The 19653-nt window shown below is 51.6% G+C and overlaps 1 protein-coding gene and 1 long non-coding RNA gene across 13 annotated transcripts in view; one reads left to right on the forward strand and one right to left on the reverse strand.

Moving 5' to 3' along the window:
* LOC119248903 (uncharacterized) overlaps positions 1 to 13181 on the reverse strand; it is a 99327-nt gene extending 86146 nt beyond the window's left edge. For 9 of the 12 annotated variants that reach the window (XR_008552385.1, XR_008552379.1, XR_008552383.1 and 6 more), the window contains exons 1-3: positions 13113 to 13181; positions 9700 to 9826; positions 8239 to 8304 (exon numbers count right to left, since the gene is read on the reverse strand). This is a non-coding gene — a long non-coding RNA (uncharacterized LOC119248903). Of the gene's footprint in view, positions 1 to 3359; positions 3654 to 8238; positions 8305 to 9699; positions 9827 to 10900; positions 11012 to 11208; positions 11390 to 13112 lie in introns of those variants that run through there. The other 3 variants (XR_008552386.1, XR_005126007.2, XR_008552387.1) reach the window with 3 other exon arrangements.
* A 2168-nt stretch (positions 13182 to 15349) lies between these two features.
* Positions 15350 to 19122, forward strand: IRX5 (iroquois homeobox 5). The gene is given in 4 exon segments (XM_054696877.1): positions 15350 to 15610; positions 16644 to 17049; positions 17237 to 17459; positions 17461 to 19122. Coding segments are annotated over 4 exon segments (1440 nt in total). The 5' UTR covers positions 15350 to 15361; the 3' UTR covers positions 18023 to 19122.
* Positions 19123 to 19653: the final 531 nt, after the last annotated feature.

Consider the following 19653-nt stretch of genomic DNA (forward strand, 5'->3'; position numbering starts at 1 on the left):
GTCTTTTACAATGACTTTGATCAGATATATGATTTACATAAATTTAAAGAAACTCTAATAAATCCTCTCATTTCCTCCGTTTTCCAAGTTTTCAACTAAATGGGCCTCCATCATGTTAGAACTTTCCTATTTCGGCTTCTAAACTGGGATGCATATTTAGAAAATAGTCTGAGCTCTCTTGCTACCTTGAAAAAATAATAATGCACAGAAATACCTGGATTAGGTACAGGTCAGAAAAGAAAACCTTTTCTTAGGTTGCTATCCAAACAGTTTCGTAGTAAAGCTATCACTTGTCTATTACACTCTTACAAAGATAACTTTTTTAAAAATATGTGATCACACAGTTTTAATTTTGGAGCCCTTCCAAGAACTTCACATTCTTTTTTTTTTTATTTTATTTTATGCCAAAGTATATTAAAACTTTGCAAGTATTACAGTCTTATTTAAGCCTAAAGCATTTGAGCATAAAACATCTTATTCCTAATCAAACATCAAAGGAGGAAAATACTATTTTTTACACACACAAATACATGGATTCGAATGTGAAAGACACGTTCAAATGTCTTTCGTTTTAGCAGGAAGAGTATCTGCTGTTTTTTCTCAAGCCCACATATCTAAATTCAAATATGACTCTTTAACAAGCTTGCCTCATTTCTGATGAGTCTCCAAAAAACATAGGAAGCTGTTGAATGTACTTTTAGGCTGTCACATACCTCTTTGAAGCTCCAGGAAATTCTAGTCCGACCAGATTCCACCCCACTTCCAACAAACCGGCTCCACTCATTTCCCTCTTCCTATCTGATGTCCTTCCCACATCACATACCTCTTTCCTCAAAAGTCAGACTTGCCATTTGCTGTGAGACCGGCCGGGAAGCTTCAGCTCTCCTGTCTCACTCCCGCATTCTGAAGGTTCTGGATTTCCAGTACCGCATAACCAAGGTGGTCTTTCATCTTCCTCTTCCCTGTGCCTCTACCCTCGAACCTAACAACCAAAACACCACACTAAGAGGCCGAGGATGTATTGCTAGTTCCCCAGGATGCTAGAATTCGGGTGCTGGATAAAGAAAGACTAATGACATTTAAAGATTCCATGTGCACATACTGTGTCTTTCATCCGGGTCATGTTTAAGAGCAAGAGCTCACTGATATCACTGTGGCCATGACCATTAGGGGTGGTATTTAGAAGCTCTGACAGGGTGGGGTTTTGTGAGCGTAGGGCCTCACTCAAAGGAAAGAAGCTAAAATATTTGTAACACTGACTTTTGCTCTTGTTAGAAGAATTGTCAGTAGTTAACAGACTCGAACATTCCCCAAAAAGGAGCTACAGCTTGGATCAGTGTTCTCAAGTCTATATACACAGTAGAAAGGCACAGTCAAAATAATCCCGGAAAATCTTTTCGGTGGCTCTCCCCCCACGCCGAGCACACCTGGCTTTGCGTGTACCCACTCACACACACACGCGCACACACACACACACACACACACACACACGTCACTATGTCTCAGTTAAGTACAACAGTGTCATTCCCCCCAGGGGGTGGAACAGATCCGTTTCTTCCACTGAGCATTTAGGAGTCATTTTAGGAAAGATCCCTGATGTTTTGTATTTCCTTCTTTTCCCTAAGTGCATATGGTTGAATTAAATGAGCATTAACTGCATCATTGAACGCAAATTGCAAAGATGAATTAATTCTGCAAATACAAACTGCAGTCAAGATGACAGACAAAAGGTAATAGAGTCGACCCATTCAGACACCACCCCAATACATCACCGGATGCCAAGTCTCTACTAACATGGAACCCCCCGCCCCAATGGCGACAACTTACTTTCAGCTTTGCAACATCTTTCATAGGAATTGTTTGCTTCTCCACACACACACCCCCCTGCCCAAAGAAGCAATTATTTTCAAAAGCATTTTTCTAAAATTAAGAACAAAATCCAAGTTGCGGGAGAAAAATGTCTTTTGCTATGCGGCCGGACACCATTTAAGATAGTCTGTGTATTTCAAAGTGATAAACAAATCCAGTTAAAGCAAAAACACTATAAAAATGTAGATGTCCCTCTTATCTCCTGTCCTACCCATACAAAATCAATCCTTATCTTAAAAAGAAAGACTCGCTATAATTATCATATGATCCACAACTGTACTCCTGGGATTTGGTCTATGAAAATGAAAACTTATGTTCACACAAAACCTAGACATGAATGTTTATAGCAGTTTTATTTGTTGCAGAAATAACTCTGGCGTCCCGACTGGTGAGCGTTCAACGGCTGCAAGACAGACAGACATACCTGGAGCGCGCCCGGTGCTGGAACACCACCCGGGAACAAAAATGAACAAACTGTTGATACGTCAAAGTGGATGCTCCAGAAAACTCTGCTGAGTGAGAAAAGCCAGTCCCAGAGCTTACACACTATAAGATCCCATTTATATCACACCCTTAAAGAGACAAAATAGAGAATCGGAGAACGGGAGGCCGCTGGAGTGAAGGAGGGGCGGGCGAGGGTGGGGGGACAGGCTGTGTGTCTTGACAGAATCCCTGCGAAGGTCCCGGCGGCCACGCGGGACCACAGGCAAGAGGCTGCTGTTGGGGGGACACTGGGTAAAGGGTGCTGGGGGTGTGGGGCAGCCTCCATTATTCAGCCCAATGCTTGTATATCGATAATTATCTCAAAATAGAAAGTTTAATAGAAAGAAAAAAAAAAAGAAATACTCTCCTCTCGCCTGATAAATTCACTCAGCCACCCAGAGAGCTGAGTGGAAGGATCCAGCCCAGCACTTTGATTCCCGGTGAAAACCATGTGAGGGGGTGAAGTCTGAACTGGGTTGCTCACAGAAGAGCGAGTCCCCGCAGGGTCCTACAAGTGTCACTGCCACCTGGGTGTCCCCAGGTCCCTCCCGAGGGCTCGCTGGGTCGGACCTGCCCCTCCCAGGGTGTTCTGGGCCTGCCCGCCATGTCGGCCACAGCAAGGAATTCCCCGGGGCCGAGGCAGGCCTTTCCTCAGTCTACCCACCCCCAGGGGCTCCTGAGAGGTGGGCACCACGCGTCTCCGCAGAGAGCAAGCGCTCCAACCCCAAACACACCCTCTGACAGCTCAGGTGACTCCTTCTCATCCCAGCTGAGCTAACAGATTCATTTGAGGAGAAAATGTTCTATTCCAGAGGGACTAATAAAAAGAATTAAAATATACGTACAAGCCTACCTTCCAAGCCTTTTTTTCCCTCCCATAACTATAATAGAGTCGCATTAGAAAGTGATTTTAAATCTACTCGAATGACATCAGATTGCCAGGAGGGAGAAAGGCGGTTTTTTTTGTTTTAACGCTCTCTTTCAGGTGTGAAAATTCAACCCAGTGAAAACATTTTAGGAGGAAAAAAAGTCAACGTATAAAGATCATTTTATTTTTCCAAACTTTGATTAAAACAGAAAATGGTGCTACGCTTCAACACTAAGACTTTCAATAAAATGGGTGGTCAAGAAAAGCATACCCTTCTTCGTGACAACTGAGAATTTTAATGGGAAAAAATGCTGCAAGCTATAAATAGGTACATCCAAAACATATTTAAACCACTTGAGCAGTTGGTTTTTTTCCATGTCCTTTGCATCTACATTGAAACAGACCACAGGAAATTTCAGACCGATGGCTGAATCTAGGAGAAAAAAAAAAAATCCATTTAGTTGTGATGACCAGCGTGGCTCTCGATCCCTAATGTTTACACTTCCCTGACTGCACTTAACTTTGCTGTGCTCGGAAGAAGACACACCACTAATCAATTATGTACACTAATTAAAAACGCTACCTTTAGGAGGCATTTTAATAACTTAGTGACAGGGCTGAGGGTTCCTCTGCTCACTTTCAAACATCGTCGATAACATATTAGCCTGGATGCACTGGGCCCTGCAAACACTTAATGCCAATCAGCTATCAAATTGCCCCCCAAAGTGGTGGCACAATTCTGTACTTGGTTGAGGGTCACGTGGAAAATAGAATTATATGCTAATTTGTTCCCATATTAAGTTATCATACGAGGTCAGACCAAGCACAGTGAAATGAATCCTAAGGAAAAAAAAAAAAAAAACTTAAGTAGATTGGTAATGTGCCACGTCAGAGGCAACTGTTTATCTTGATAGATAAAAATACAGAAAAGATGTTTAAAACGGGTGCGTTTTCTCCTTTTCACAAAACAAATATTTTAGCCAATGTCTGCTTAATTTATTCCTACAGAAGAACAAGCGCGGACTATTTTTTTCCAAGGGGAATTTTTTTCAATAGGGAATAGTATCCAAAAGAGAATAACTTCCCCAGGAAAAAAGTTCGACATCTGCATATTTATTAAATTTAATTCACACAAATGCTCTACACGTGGCTGCACAGTGAGCACACCAGGCCTGCAAGCTAAACCAGGTCAAGAGGGGCTGACTCTCAATCAGCTATTGTTTTCCTCCAAAATAAACTAAATAACAATGTTGATGTTTTTCTTAGCACCCAGTTGTCTGAAGAAAAAAACGTTTTATTTAAAAAAACACTGGGGAGGAAAATATCTATATCCAATTTTTTTTTTTTTCCTGGAAGGCATAACCAGTTCTATGGATATCACAGTCATGAAAAAAACCAAATCAGTGTTGAAGAATTCAGATCACCAATTTCATAGGATTCCTCCTATTTACTTCAAAGATCCTTTTCTAGAAAAAGGACAGGAATTAAGGGGTGGGGTGATGGAGATATGAACCACGGGGGCCAGGTTCCTATCAAGCATTGGGCTTACCGCAGGACACAACTAAGACGAGTGACAGAGGCCATCCGTCACGCCCTTAGGCAAATTGCTGTGAGATAATTTTTGTTCTGCGGCCTATCCTTTTTGCCATGAAAAGATAGGTTGATATTTTTTCATTCTCCTGCAACATTTCCGATGCTACGCAAGAGAATGAGCGCTCACACCTGAATTTCCTTTAATCACAACTGATTTTTAATTCCCAAAGGGATTTTATGTGGTGCTTTTAATAAGATTTTATTACTATTAGTTATCAGAAAATAGGCCAGGCTCCCAAGAAATATCAGTTTGACGTCTTGATCAAATACTTTGATTCTTCTGCTTTATGACGCTGGCTTTGTTTACCCAGTTTCCTCCTTGTCAAGTTAGATACGGAGACACTTGGTCGGGCATAAAATCTTCAGGCTCTTTCATAGACTATAAAATAGAGCCACATACTTCTCCACTACCGTTCTCGTCAAAGGACCTAACACATTAGGATCTGAATCCATAAACGGTTGAGAATTGTATTTAAAAACTGAGGAAAATCTGACAAAAATGAAAACACGCACTGATGCCTAAAATATCCCGACTTAAGTGAATTAATCTTCATTCCCACTGAAAGCAACGTGATGTCCAGGGACCGGGAATTATTCTACCATAAAATACGGCGCATTAAATGCTACGATGACCCATTTGAAATGTCTTAAGATAATTATGATGTCATCTACAAATGATTGTACATCTGATAATATTCTAATATTCGTTATCAGAGGTTCTAATGCAAACTAGGTTGAAATGGCAAAAATATTATTTGGGTGAAGATAACACGAAGCACATCAGTAGCAATTCAGTGAATTATTCCACCCTAAAAGTAAGACTCAAAATGAGATTTGAGAAAGAATCGATAAAAGCCAGGGCGAAATATTTGGACCCTCGTTATCACAAAAAAGCACTATCATTCTTGATGGTTTGCATATAAAACTCCTTATCTCTACCAGCAAGTTGAAAAGAATGCAAAGCTCCTTGCAACCAGTGAAAAAGCAAGTCTTTACCATGCGCCTTGGAAAAGCTCATTTTCACATTACTCAGGCTTCATTATGCTAAATCAATATTCGTTTAGTCACTGGGGTTATTGACATATTTTAAAATAAAAGTATACCCTTCAGCTACTGCACTCATTACAGGTAATTTGTCTTGTCAGAGAGCAGGGAATATTATCCTAGTCTTTCAGGGCTGACAGCCATGGAAATACCTCCCCATGGTTACAACTGTAAATAATTTTAAGGTAAAATATTGAAAAATCAATGACTGTTTCCTGCAATCTGTCACAAACAAATCAATCATAATCTGTACTGCCAGAGAGTATGATTTGAAGGAGATGGGAGCAGATGTAATTCTTGGCTGGAATCTCTCATTTCAAAATCACTTCACATAATGGTGTCATCATTTAAACACTTAACAGTCAGTGCAACTGCCACGGTAACATCCAGTTGGACAAAACCACAAGGAGGAGGAGGAGAAAATGCCATCACTATTATGTTAACAAACATTTAATTTAAATGGTTGCTACATTAGTAAATTCCAGCTGAAAACAGTTTTACCTGCCCCCTTTCACGGTCCTGAATTAATCAAGACGGCGTTCCTATGCACCAGCACTTAATAAATTAGGCCGGGATTCAAAATTTTACCCTCGAAGGAAAGCATGCATCTTTTATTTTATATTTTTAAATTTAGTTTTACACTCGCAGAGTGTAATGAAATTTGGAACTAACAAATAAGACGTTTGGATTAGAGAATATCCATAACTCTACCTTTATAACAAAGACAAAATGCAGTCCCTGATGTCAAGAGCATACACTTACAGTAGATTTAAAGGTCACGGTTGCCCAGATATTAAATTTTATATTTCCCTTCTATTAATAAATATTACATTTCAACTTTGTAATACTGTAGCCTATTTTAAGATGACCACCAAGACCCAGTCAATTCGAAACACCCATGCGTTCCCCCTACAAGTTACACCATCGACTGATATCTTAAAAGTAGGAGTAATGACCTAAATATATGAAGTGTAAAAGCTGGTCAAGGACAGGATACTGAATTGCTTTGCAAATGTAAACTGCCTGCCAAGTAATCACTTTGATATCAACCCTTCTCTCCAAGCTACATGTTAATGACTTCCTCAACTGCTTACAACCTCTACCTAGGCATGAATACAAAAAAAAAATCTGAGATTGAGATATTTCCCTTGCCTGTTATGTTAACCAAAAACATCATTTGATTTCAAGATTAAAGAGTCTTTTTTTTCCTGAAGGATTTTTTTTGTTGTTTTTTTTTTTTAAATGCACACTCGCTCTTTTCAGGGAAGAAACTGATGGTAGCTACCACACTGCTCACCAATTTCCTCATACGATTAGGTTATCACAGGCCTTGTATTGTTCTATTAATATCCCTCCATAGGTATAGGTCAGGGAGGAGACATTTTTGCTGACAAGAAAAGTATACCACTTTTCTCAAATAGAAAAACAAAAACCTAGAACTTCCACTGCCCAGTGTAAGCCCAGATAAGCATGGTCATTCTTTTCTACAGGGCTATTTCTCTGCATTCCATGTGGCAACACATATGAACAGACAGAAGCTTTTCCTACTGATCCAAAATTGAGTATCATTTTTGTTCTTCAAGAATCTTAGGATCATTCTTTAACATAAATAACCAACATGACGTTTTTGAAAATGCATTGAAAATGCACACGCACGCGGGTCAATCATCAAAGACATCATCCCAAATAAAACACAGGCCTCCATTTCATGGGAACCCCTGCAACAGCTGCACAGTGAGCAGCAAGCCAACCTAGCGAGAGGAAGAGGAAAGTATTACCCCTAGCCTGGGTGACGCAGAGGATGGGAAGGGCCTCGAGAATCAGTGACCGAGGCAAAGAAGCCCTCCCTGCGGGCCCCTGGTGCCCCTGCACAACCTGGTGCAGCCCAGGTAGGGCCCAGCTCCCGCCTCGGCAGGCCTCTGGAAGCAGTTGTCAACCACCAAGCCTCCCACCCAGAGTGTGGCCAGGCTGGCACTGAGTGGCCCTGCAGGGCGAGCATTCCCCCAGAGAAGGCAACAAAGAACCCGAGGCAAATGAGGACAGCGAAGCAGCACTCCCCACGCACGTTCACCTGCCACAACCTAACATGACATTTAGTAGAACTGGGTAGGCCACCGTCACAGACCCGATTCTCAGAAAGAACTTCCTTTCAGGGCACTGGGGCTGCCTGCAAGAGATGTCTCAGCTCTCCCAAGACAACCCACAGTCCTAGCAGAAGGAGCTGGAAGACTTGGCACAGGAAAATCAGATTGTTCCCATACCACCCCCCCCCCACCCCACCCCCATTTAAAAGAAATTGCTGTCTACTAGATAAAGCTGTTATATGTAAAAAAGCCTCGGGATGAGAGAAGAAAGTATTCTTTGAAAAGAGATAATATTACCTCTCTCTCTTCAGAATCTCCTCCTTCCAACAGCCAGTACAGTAGCTCCATTATGAAGGGCACGTTCTTAAAAAGAAAAATAGCAATAGTTAGCTTCGGTTCCTGCCACTTCCGCCCTGCGTGGAATTACAATTTAATTACCAATAATTCAATTGATTTTTAGTTCTGAATGCTACCACCCTCCAAAAGCACAGTTTAGCTACTTCCACTAGAGAACAGTCAGTACAGCCTTCTCAGTTCATCAGCCATCAGCCACCACAGTTGAAAGGACATGTTTGCTTCCTATTTTCAAAAGACTGAGGAACTGCCCCCCACCCACCCCACCACATACACCTATTTCAGCTATTTAGAATTCTACTAACAAACATGAAATATGACTTTAATAATCAATCGTGTCTGACAGGAAATATAAACCTCAACCAACAGGCACATAGGTTTAGATTTCTCCTATATTTTTCCTTAGGAGAAAATAGCGAAACCAATCCTCTTGTCTTTTAAATTCGACAACTTTACATGTGTTAAAAAAAAAAAACAAAAAAACGACTAAGCTTAAAACAAACAAAGAGGAGTCAAATTGCTTAACATTTTCGTTATCACTGTGTTGTTTATTTTCTAACAATACGGTGCTTTTGGTCAGACATGGAATCCCATCTCCATAAGACCCAATCAGTCACAGGGAAACACAATAATTTAAAAACAAGTATATATTATTTCCTATGGCAGCAAAAATCACTTCAATGCCTTGGGGCAAGCATTCATGGAGAATATTGTTGGAGGATGAACTGACGAAAGAGGCCTTCTACAAAATTAGCTTATTTTTTTGGTCATCCAACCCATTTCTTACTTAGCGAAATATTCCCCATCACTAAATCTCATCCCTGTCTCTGCCCACTCTGCAATACAAGTATTCTGCAAAATAATTTTTTTTCCCATAGCTTTTCTCATCTGCTGGCAAGCAGTTTACACACACCTTTGCCAGCCCTTTGTCATCATCACAAGAGTTTGGTATCCATGACTGGAGCTGGTACTCCCAGTAAATTTATTCTTCAAAGAACGAAGTAATTAACAAATCAAAAAAATCTAATTTGGTATAAACAGATTATTTCCTCTAAATAGTTATTTTGTTCCTATAAAATATCAAAACCTTAGTCTTGGTTTGTAGGAAAAGCCCTGAATTTTTAAATTGCGCTCTCCAATGAGATCATTAAAAATTAAAAAAACACGACTCAGTGCATTTTGATGAATCAAAATATTTTCTGTCTACTGAAGCTTTGTTTCATCTACTGGTAAAATTTTAATAATCAAAGGCCTCAAGTGACAGTCTCTTCATTCTGTACTGAGTCCCTTATTGCCAGTATAAACTGGCAAAATCAACACTGAGGATGCTATTTTGGGCTTAAAATACACACAGACACGCCCCCCCCCCACACACACACACTCACACACACTGGGGACACTCACTTGTAGGTGAGCGTGGATGATGCGCAAGGACAAATTTCAGCCAACATTTGAAGAAACCCCATACTTCAGAAGTGAACTTAGCTGAAAACATCCGAATGTATTATGGAAGAAGCATCATACTTATCACCTGCATGGAAAATGGAAACGACTCTGTTTAAGGAAACACAGAAGACTAGTTAAATACTTTGGGGATATTAGATATGACTATCTAATCTCATTTTCTCCAAGGTATCACTCCGCATTATGGCAAATAAACAAATAAGGGCTGTATCAAGACGTGGAATATCATTAGCCTAAGAAAAGGCTAGAAAAATGGATTACGTCAATGACAACTGCAAGAGAAAATTATATTCCTTTCTCCTGAACAAATGTTACGTGCATCCTTACTAATAAAGACTTAAACTCTAACTACATTACAATATACTGGTTTTCAATTTTGAAGCATCTAAGTTAATTTGCCAAGCTAAATTGGTGCTTAGATACACTCTCGCTATAAAAACACTACAGATTTATGAGAAATAAGGCATAAGCATCACACTTCAGAGTGGGGCTGTAAAAGCAAGCCACAGTCATGAGTGAACAAGAAAAAAAAATAATGCCAAGATTTTACATCTTCTTCAAGTTCGATCCGCTGCTGTTCTACCAAGAACAATTAGCCTCTACAAAACAGCCAACCATCATACTAAAAAGATGTTAAAAATCCAGGAGCCAACACAACGTAGAAATTGCAGGGAAATGTACGAAGACAGGGAGAAATTACAAAGAGGGCTGTCCTGTTCCCAGAGTTCAAACATTATCTCACGATAGGACAGTATTTGCAGTCTCTGTTTTAAAGAATGTGTTTAATTCACTCAGGATTATGTGATTTCGTTTACACGCATGCTATCAAAGGAAGAAGGCTCAGATTCTTCCTAAGATTTCTATAACGTAAAAATATATTCATTATTATCTGTTGTTATTCATCAAAATGAATAAGTAATAAGCTCATATTCCTATTTCATTTCTTTTAACGTTGCATATTAGATTTGAAAATAAGACATGAATAATAGTGCAGGGATGCTGATCTTAGCTGCCAGAAAAAAAAAAAAATTTGGTGGTGGTGGGGGTTGGGGGATAAGTAAAGCAATTATCTCAAAATTAATGCTCTTGTTTTAGTTTCAGCAAACAAATCTAAATAAGTCTTTCTTTGATTTTAGTTTACCATGTAATTCTAGCCGGCTAATTATCCTCCTCAGCGTCACCAGTGAGCTGGGCTCTACACCTGGCTTCTCCGATCATATGCTTATGGTCTCTTCCACTTTCATTTCCTCCTCTACGATGAATTTTAATATTAAAGAAAAACACTCACACATCTTACATGCACACTGATGGACAGCCAGCTTCCAGGAAATCATGAGCTACAAAGGGGGGTGGGGGGGGCGGGTGGTGAATCTTAATGCAATACTTATGTTAAAGGGTATTAGGTGCTGGGTAAGCCAAGGGTAATAAAATCAACAGCATCCGTCTTACTATTGTTTTTGCATCCAGAGATTTGAAATAAAAGGGCTGGAATCCTGTTTTCGTCAGCGCCACCCAGGTGACGATTCAGATTCTTAAACTAATAAGGGGCTAAATGTACTCTCAGCCCGTGTTCCCCGATTCAAATTCACAGAGCAATATTTTGGAAGAAATAAAACCGGTTTTCTTCTATTTCTGGAAATAAAAACAAAAACAAAAACAAAAAACGAGCCATTCCATAAACAACACAGCCCAGTCCTTGGCGATATGAGGAAAAGAAGTTAGTTCAGCTGTTAAAGCCTTCAGGAGACTTTTCCAGAAAATGAGGTGGAATAAATTTTCTCAGCTATTTACCCCTTTGTTAGATGCCTTATTTCTGCACCTTAAACATGCCTTCTTCCTCTCCAGGTTTATTCTGAAGGCCAATAATCCTCTGCTTAATAATAACGGAGGGAGGGCTCTACCTATGCTTTTCTCTCTAAATTAGCAACCCTGACTTCACAAAGAGAAGCACAAAGCAAGCCCACAAAGCTCTGCCAAAAAGCCACAAGTAGTTTCAGCACATGCCAGAACATTTAACATTAAACTATCATTTCTCTCTCAAACTTCTGTTGCCAAAGCGCTCGCAAAATCTGGAAGCTCCAGGACAGGTTTCAAGTGCAATTAAATTCTCCAAAAGCAAAACTGTACCCAAAAAAAAAAAAAAAAAAAAAAAAATAGGCCGCCCATCTTATGTCACCATTTTATAGACAACATTTTCTCAGGATCTTAATTAAGATAACGATGCACACCTGTGTCAACATTCTCTGGCAAGACAGCCTTATCAATCATAATCCTTTAAGTACACTCCAAAACAGCAAAGCGATATGACAGAAGCAATCTGTTGCCTTTCCTGGGGTCGGGGTGCTGTGTCTCTCCCCCAAGAAGGATGAGATCTTGAAAGCACAGCAGAGCTCACTTTTATGAGTCTTTCAAGTTTCCACTGTAAACAGTTATTACCCTAAATCAACAGGAATAACCTCTTTTGCACTCGATTTAAACAAGGACAACCGTGCGGCCCAAAAAACCCCAAACTCGAAGAGCCAGCTTGGCGGCCACGGCCCAGCAGGACCACCGTGGGTCTGGACTTTAAAGCTCCAAATTTGAAGACTTGGGCATCACTGGAGCCACCACCAGCCACTCAAGGAGGCTTAGGGAGTTTTAAAAATTCGAGTATCTTTAGGTCCTGGCTAAAAAGGATCGGGGCATGCCTATCCCTGGGGTTAGTTGAAAAGGTTCGGCAGGATAGCAAATGCAACAGAATGCCCCCCCCTATTGCACCCCCCCAAAAAAGACCCCCCTGGTAACCTGGAACAGGAGGGAGACGCCTCGGTGACAGGAGCCCAGGGCAGCGCCGCTCGCGACTGAGCAGGCTCCGAGCCGGAGAGCGGGTGCACAGGGGGGCGGGGAGGCGATGGGCCCCCCCACTTCGCGGATAAAAAGTGCAAAACCCCGTGTTGACCAGCGACAGCGCGAAAGGCCTCCCAGGAAAAGGGGGCGCCCCCTCCCGAGGCGCCCTGCACCCCGCGCCGCAGCGGAGGCCCCGCGCGAAAACAGCAGAAAATAGAGACGTCCTCGGGCAGTGCGCCCGAAACTGGACGGAGAGCGGGGGTGACAGCCCGGCCAGGGCGCCCCAAATTCTAAAAGCTTCTGCTCTCAACTCTCTCCATCCCTGACACCCGCAGAAGCCGGCAGGGGAGGTGGGGGGCGCGCGTCAGGGGGGCCCGGAGCGGCGGGGTGCTGCATGGGGACGTCTGTGTGACAGTCAGACTCTCGGGGCGCAGTCCTCCGCGGCTCCCCTTTGGGGGTGCGCGTCCCGGGCGAGGGGCCACGCCCACGCGCGCCCACCCGGGCCGCGGCCGGAGCCCCCCACTCACGCGCTCCTGTCCGGCGGGCGCGGTCCTCCGGGGTTCGCCGCGTCCGTCCGGCGCGCGGGGTTCGGGGGGGCCGGGGGCGCCTCCCCGCTGCAGGCGGCGCCGGCGCGCGGGCCGCGGACGCTCCCTCGTGGCCGGAGCGAGCCCGGAGGGCGGCGCGCGGCCGCTCCCGACCGTTAGCGCGAGGGCCGCGGCCGCGGCGACGGGCGGAGCCGGGGGCGGCGCTGGGGAGCCCGGGGCCCGCGAGAGGCGGGACGCGGGGCGCGGGGCGGGGACGCTCCGGGGCTCCCCGCGTCGGGCCGGGCCTAGGCCGCACCCCAGGGCGCCGCCCCTCCGCCGCCCGGGAGGCCGCCCCCGGCGGGCTCCGCGCTCCCTCGCGCCGGGGCCGCCCCGCAGCCCGCCTCGCCCGGTGCCCGCCGCCCCGCAGCCACCGCGGCCCGGCTGCGGCCGCCCCGGCCGCCGGCTTCCCGTCTCCATGACAATAGCGGCGACGCCCCGCCCCGCCCCGCCCCGCCCCGCCCCCGGGCGCGCCGACTCGGAGGAAGCCGGCGCTCGCGGCCGGTGGGCGGAGCCAGCCGCGGCCGGCGTCCAATCAGCGGCGAAGGGCACGGCTGGGCGGGGCCGAGGGGGCGCGGGGCGGGGCCGCCTGGGGGCGGGGCCGGGGCGCCGACGGGGCGGAGTCGGCGCGCGTGCGCGAATCGCGCGGCCAGGGGGTGCGGGGGTGCGGGCGCGCGGGGGTGCGGGGGTGCGGGCGCGGGGGTGGGGGGGGTGAGGGTGCCCGGGCTGGGGCTCGCGAGGAAAGTGCATCTGGCGCGTCCCAGGCCGGGGGAGAAACTTTGCGCGCAGTCTTCCTTCGCCCTGCGCGCGGCCCCACCGTAGCGCCCCGCCGGGGTGCCCGGCCCCGCGCCCGCCCCGTCCGGTGTCCCCGCGCCCCCGGGTGTCCGGGCCGGTGCGCCTCGGGTCTGGGGCGGCGCGGGGGGCAGGGGCGGCGGGGGGGCTGTCTTGAACCCTAAGTGCGTGGCCTTCGAGGTCGCGGGCTCTGCGCGCCTTGGGGTGTCTCCTGGGCAGGGGCCGGGCCGGGCGCTGCGCCGCGGGGCGCGCAGAGGGGCGCGGGGAGGGGCCCCCCGCACGCACACGCCGGCCTGGCGGGGCGACCTGCCCGGGGGAGCCGAGCAAGAGGCCCCGCGGCGGGGCGCGGTGGGGCGCGGCCAGGGGCGCCCGGACACCGACCCGGGGCAGCGCCCTCCCGCGCGGAGAAGCGCCCCGAGCAGCCCGGCCCGGCGTCTCCTCCTCGCCGTCGGCGGGGCCTGGGGGAGCAGGGCCGGCCCCGACGGGCGCGGACGCCCGAGGCCCGGCTCTCGCCCACCTGCTGCCGCCGCGGGCGCGGGGCGCAGCCCCCCCGGCTCCGGGCGCCCCGCGCGCGGCGTCCGTCGGCTCTCCGGGACCTGCGCTCGCGGCGTCCTCCGCTCGTCCCCGAGCCCCCCGACCGGCGGGAGAGGCCCGAGCCGAGCGGGCGCCCCCGCCTCGGAGCCCGGGTTCCCGCGAGCGCGGAGCCCGCCAGCCCCGGGCGCCGCGCGCGGCCTTTGTGCGGCGAGCGCCCCGCGGCGCCCCGGCGGCCGGGCAGCGGGCGAGGCGGGGGCGCGGGCCGCGGCCGCCCTCCCGGGCCGGCGCTCGCGAGTCTGAGGGCGAGAGGAAGCCAGGCCGGCGCGCGGGGGGGCCGGGGGGCCGGGGGGCGGGCGCGGGGGGCGGGCGCGGGGGAGGGGCGAGGCGCGCCGGCGAGCGCGAGAGGGAGCCGGGGCGGGCGCGGGCGAGGGCGAGGCGCGCCTGGCGGCCGGGTTGGCTGCGGCCGCCCAGAGGCTCCTGCCAGTCCTCCCCCTGACTACACCCCGCGAAGGAGGAGCTTCGGGCGCGCACAAGGCGTCAGAATCCTCAATTTCCAACTTAGCATCTTGGCAGGACCTTGGCGAAGCCAAAAGCGGAGCCCCCCGGTGCCAGGAGCGCGGGGGAAGCGCGCGCGGCGCGGGCGGGGCGGACACCGGCCGGGGCGAGCGCGGCGCGCAGAGGCTCGGGCGCGGCGGTGGCGGCCGGAGGCGCGCGGGCGGCCGGCGAGGAGGCGCCGCGGGCCGGAGCCCGGGAGCCGGGGCCCGAGGAGCGGCGGCCGGGGCGGCCCGAGGCCAGGTGCCCGCCCGCGCGGGGCGCCGCCCGGCTCGTTGGCGGCCGCGGCGCGGGGCGCCCCATGCCCGTGCGTGGCCATGTCCTACCCGCAGGGCTACTTGTACCAGCCGTCCGCCTCGCTGGCGCTCTACTCGTGCCCGGCGTACAGCACCAGCGTCCTCTCGGGCCCCCGCACGGATGAGCTCGGCCGCTCGTCGTCGGGCTCCGCGTTCTCGCCCTACGCCGGCTCCACCGCCTTCACGGCGCCCTCGCCGGGCTACAGCTCGCACCTCCAGTACGGCGCCGACCCCGCGGCGGCCGCGGCGGCCGCCTTCTCCTCGTACGTGGTGAGTGAGCCGAGCCCGGGGCGGCGGGGGCGCGGGGCCCGGCGCCGCTGACCGCTGGCCGCCCGCGCCGAGCCCCGCGGCCCCGGCGGAGTCGGGCGGCCGCCGCGCCAGGCTGCGCCCCGGCCCGGGGCGGGGGGTGTCGGTGGCGGGGAGCGGAGCCGCGCCCGCTGCCCAGGATCGCCGCGCCCCGGCCGGCCGAGAGGGGCTTGGGGGCGAGGTCGCCGGCGCGGAGGCGCAGCGCTGGGTCCCGGCGCGAGCGCCAGGCCGCCCCGCGCGCTCTGCTTTATTGTTTTCAAGCTGGGTTTGCTCGTTTGGAGAAGTCGCCCCCAAGACGGGGACCTGAAACCCGAGGGAAGGGGGCTAAGTCCAGGGGACGTGTGCGTCCTCGCCTCTAGTTGGCCCTCCAAAATGTGGCAAACCCGAAATCCTGTCTTGGCGCTCCGATCTGGCCGCATTAAATTTCCGAAAAGTCGGTGGAGCTGCGGTGCACCCGGGATTTCTCGGCCGGGCGTGCTTTCTGGGGACGCGCCGCGGCTGGGCTTGGAGAGGGCTCTTGGGAGGGCCGGGGGCGCTGGGGCAGGGGTCGGCTTTTGGTGTGCGTTTCTCTGGGGGGAAAAATGCCCCGAGCTCCCCCCCGATCTAACGTGCGGCCGCCCCAGCGCCGAGTCGCCGCCTCTGCCCAGGGCCTAGGCGCGGGGGCCGGAGCTGCGGGCGCGGGGCGGACGTGCCCGGGCCCACGAGGGCCTGCAGGGGGGCGCCCAGGCCGGGGAGGCTTCGGGGAGCCCCGGAGGACCGCACTCGGGAGTGGGCGACCCCGCTGCTGCCGTCTGAGAAGGGGCTGAGGCCTCTGCCCTCGGGGCTGCGCCGGCGGCGGCGCTACCCCAGGGGCAGGGGCAGCTCAGGCCTCGCCGCCTGCAGACCCCGGGGGGGGGGGGGGGGGTGGGGGGGGGCTCCGGCAAAGTGGGGTTCGGTGGCCCAAGTAGCAGCGCGCACCGCAACCCAGGCTCACCTCCTCTCTGCCTGTTCCCCGCAGGGCTCTCCCTACGACCATACTCCAGGCATGGCCGGCTCCTTGGGGTACCACCCTTACGCGGCGCCCCTGGGCTCTTACCCTTATGGGGACCCCGCGTACCGCAAGAACGCCACGCGGGACGCCACGGCCACGCTCAAGGCCTGGCTCAACGAGCACCGCAAGAACCCCTACCCCACCAAGGGCGAGAAGATCATGCTGGCCATCATCACCAAGATGACCCTCACCCAGGTGTCCACCTGGTTCGCCAACGCGCGCCGGCGCCTCAAGAAGGAGAACAAGATGACGTGGACCCCGAGGAACCGCAGCGAGGACGAGGAGGAGGAGGAGAACATTGACCTGGAGAAAAACGACGAGGACGAGGCGCAGAAGCCCGAGGACAAGGTGGACCCCGAGGGGCCCGAAGCAGGTTGGTGGGCGCGCCGAGGAGGTTGCGCGGGAAGCAGGCGCGGGCCGAGGCCCGGCGGGAGGGGGTGCTGCGCGGGGCCTGGCGCGCGGGGGCCGGCCAGGTCTCTGCGCCCCGCGGGCGGGTGCTGCGCCCCGCCGGGCCCGCGCGGCCTCCGCGCCCCTGACCGCCCGCTTTTCGTCCGCAGGAGCCGCGGAGCAGAAGGCCGCCCCGGGCTGCGAGCGCCTGCAGGGGCCGCCCACCCCCGCCGGCAAGGAGGCCGAGGGCAGCCTCAGCGACTCGGATTTTAAGGAGCCGCCGTCCGAGGGCCGCCCCGACGCCCTGCCGGCTCCCCCGCGCGCCGCCGGGCTCTCCCCGGCCGGGCCGGCGGCCGCGCGGCTGGCGGAGGACCCGGCCCCGCACTACGCGTCGGCGCGCCGGCCCCGGGCCGCACCCGGCCGCGGGGGAGCTGCCCCCCGGCCCCGGAGCGCCCTCGGTCATCCACTCGCCGCCCGCGCCGGCGGCCGCGCTCGCCAAGCCCAAACTGTGGTCCCTGGCGGAGATCGCCACCTCCTCGGACAAGGTCAAGGACGGGGGCGGCGGGAGCGAGGGCTCGCCGTGCCCGCCCTGCCCCGGCCCGGTGGCCGGGCAGGCCCTGGGAGGCAGCCGCACCTCGCCGGCCCCGGCGCCCGCCCGCTCGCCCTCGGCGCAGTGCGCCTTCCCGGGCGGCACGGTGCTGTCCCGGCCGCTCTACTACACGGCGCCCTTCTACCCAGGCTACACGAACTATGGCTCCTTCGGACACCTCCACGGCCACCCCGCGCCCGGGCCGGGCCCCACGGCCGGGCCGGGCTCGCATTTCAATGGATTAAACCAGACCGTGTTGAACCGAGCGGACCCTTTGGCTAAAGACCCGAAAATGCTGCGGAGCCAGTCCCAGCTAGACCCGAGCAAAGACTCACCCTATGACTTGAAGAAAGGTATGTCCGACATTTAACGCGGGCTGCGTGGGTCCTGGACTCCCTAATTTATTTAAACACATGGCCTTGGCAGTTATTTTTCCATCGAGAAAGAGAGAGAGAGAGAAAAAAAAACTACCCCTCCTATTAAAAAGTTTATAGCTCGTGGAGATGGATGACATAAAAATGTAAACATCTCCCACACACACACACACACACACACACACACACAGACACAGACATGTCTTAACCAACTGAAAAGAAAAATTTAAAAAAAAAAAGGATTTGTATGAAATCTTATTCTGTATATTTAATGTAGCATTTTTGTATTTAAATTGATAATTCAATATCTTTGAAGTAAATTATGAAAAGAAGACACCTGTACAGGCATTTAATGTTTCTTTTTTGTAATATAAATATATACATTTGTGTCCCCCACCCCCCCAAAAAAAGTGTTTCATAGTTTAAAAATACAAGTTTAATTTAATTTTTTACACCTCTTGATTTTTTTTTTTTCTGGGTATGAGCTAAAGTCTTATTACAGAAAGGAAACAGGTTATACTCTTAGATTTAAAAAAAAAATAAACGAAACTGCAGCCGCCTTTGTAAAATGCAAAATATTTAATTAAAAGAGATTTTAACATAATCAGAGCCACTCATGACTTTTTTAGCAGCCTCAATAAACTGTCCATCGCCTGAGACAGAAGGTGCAAACTGCAACTGCTTTCCGAAGTGGGGAATGAAAGGTCGTTGAGAACCTCTGTGTGCCAGGGGGGAACCATAATTAGGCTGCCAGCCCCCCGGGGAACCTGGCTGTGCCCAGAATGCAGATTGGAACCCTCAGTGCCCGCTGCCTGGGCAGGATGGGACCCTGCAGGAAAGAAGAGCGAGACCCAAATGGGTGCAAATGGGTGCCCAGGGGTAGGAAGGGTGGCCGAGCCAGCTCCAGACGCCAACCACCCTAGCGCCATCGCTTAACCTAATTACTTCCAATCAGTGTCGTGTTTTATGCAAAGCAATCAGCTGGTGAACTTTGCTAATGAGTTCGATTTTATGCCGGATTTAGCCCTTATTACTATTTCAAAGGTGCTGTGGGCTAATGCAGGGCGGGCAGCTTTGGGGATGCCAAGGAGAAGGCTCTCCCAAGGCTCTGCCTTCTCTACCCCTTCAAAATTGGGCATTGATCTCTTCGTGGGATTTGATTAAATTAGTAAATGTTCCATCCGCCACCGTGCGGGAGGGAGGCTCGGGCAGGTCCGCGGGGCCCGGGGTGCCCAGAGAGGACCGTTCCCCGGCTCGCAGGTAGGTGTCACACTTGTCCTGGGTTTCCAGCCTGCAGCTGGCAGAGTCGGGGGCTGGAGGGGGGTGGCATTGGGGGAGGCAGCGCCTCAGGCGTTGGGGGTAAGCCGTGGGGGGCACCCGGGCCCGGCTCGAAGAGCCTCCCTCGACCCCAAACCCCGGGAGGTGGGGGCGCCTTTTGGGGGGGCGAGAGAGGCCTTCACCATTTCGAGGCCATTTGGTGATTCCAAGGTGGACCGAAGCAGGCGCGCGGCTTTCACCCTGTTCCCTTCTCGCACTCAGAGTCGGGGTCCCTCTAAAAGTCCTTTGGGGGGTTGCCTTCTCGTTTGAGCCCCGCAGATTTTATCGCGGCATGAAAAGTCAGGGTGCG

Source organism: Talpa occidentalis, unplaced genomic scaffold, assembly GCF_014898055.3.
Source record: "Talpa occidentalis isolate TD23 unplaced genomic scaffold, MPIMG_talOcc4v2.1 talOcc4.17, whole genome shotgun sequence".
NCBI lineage: Eukaryota > Metazoa > Chordata > Mammalia > Eulipotyphla > Talpidae > Talpa > Talpa occidentalis.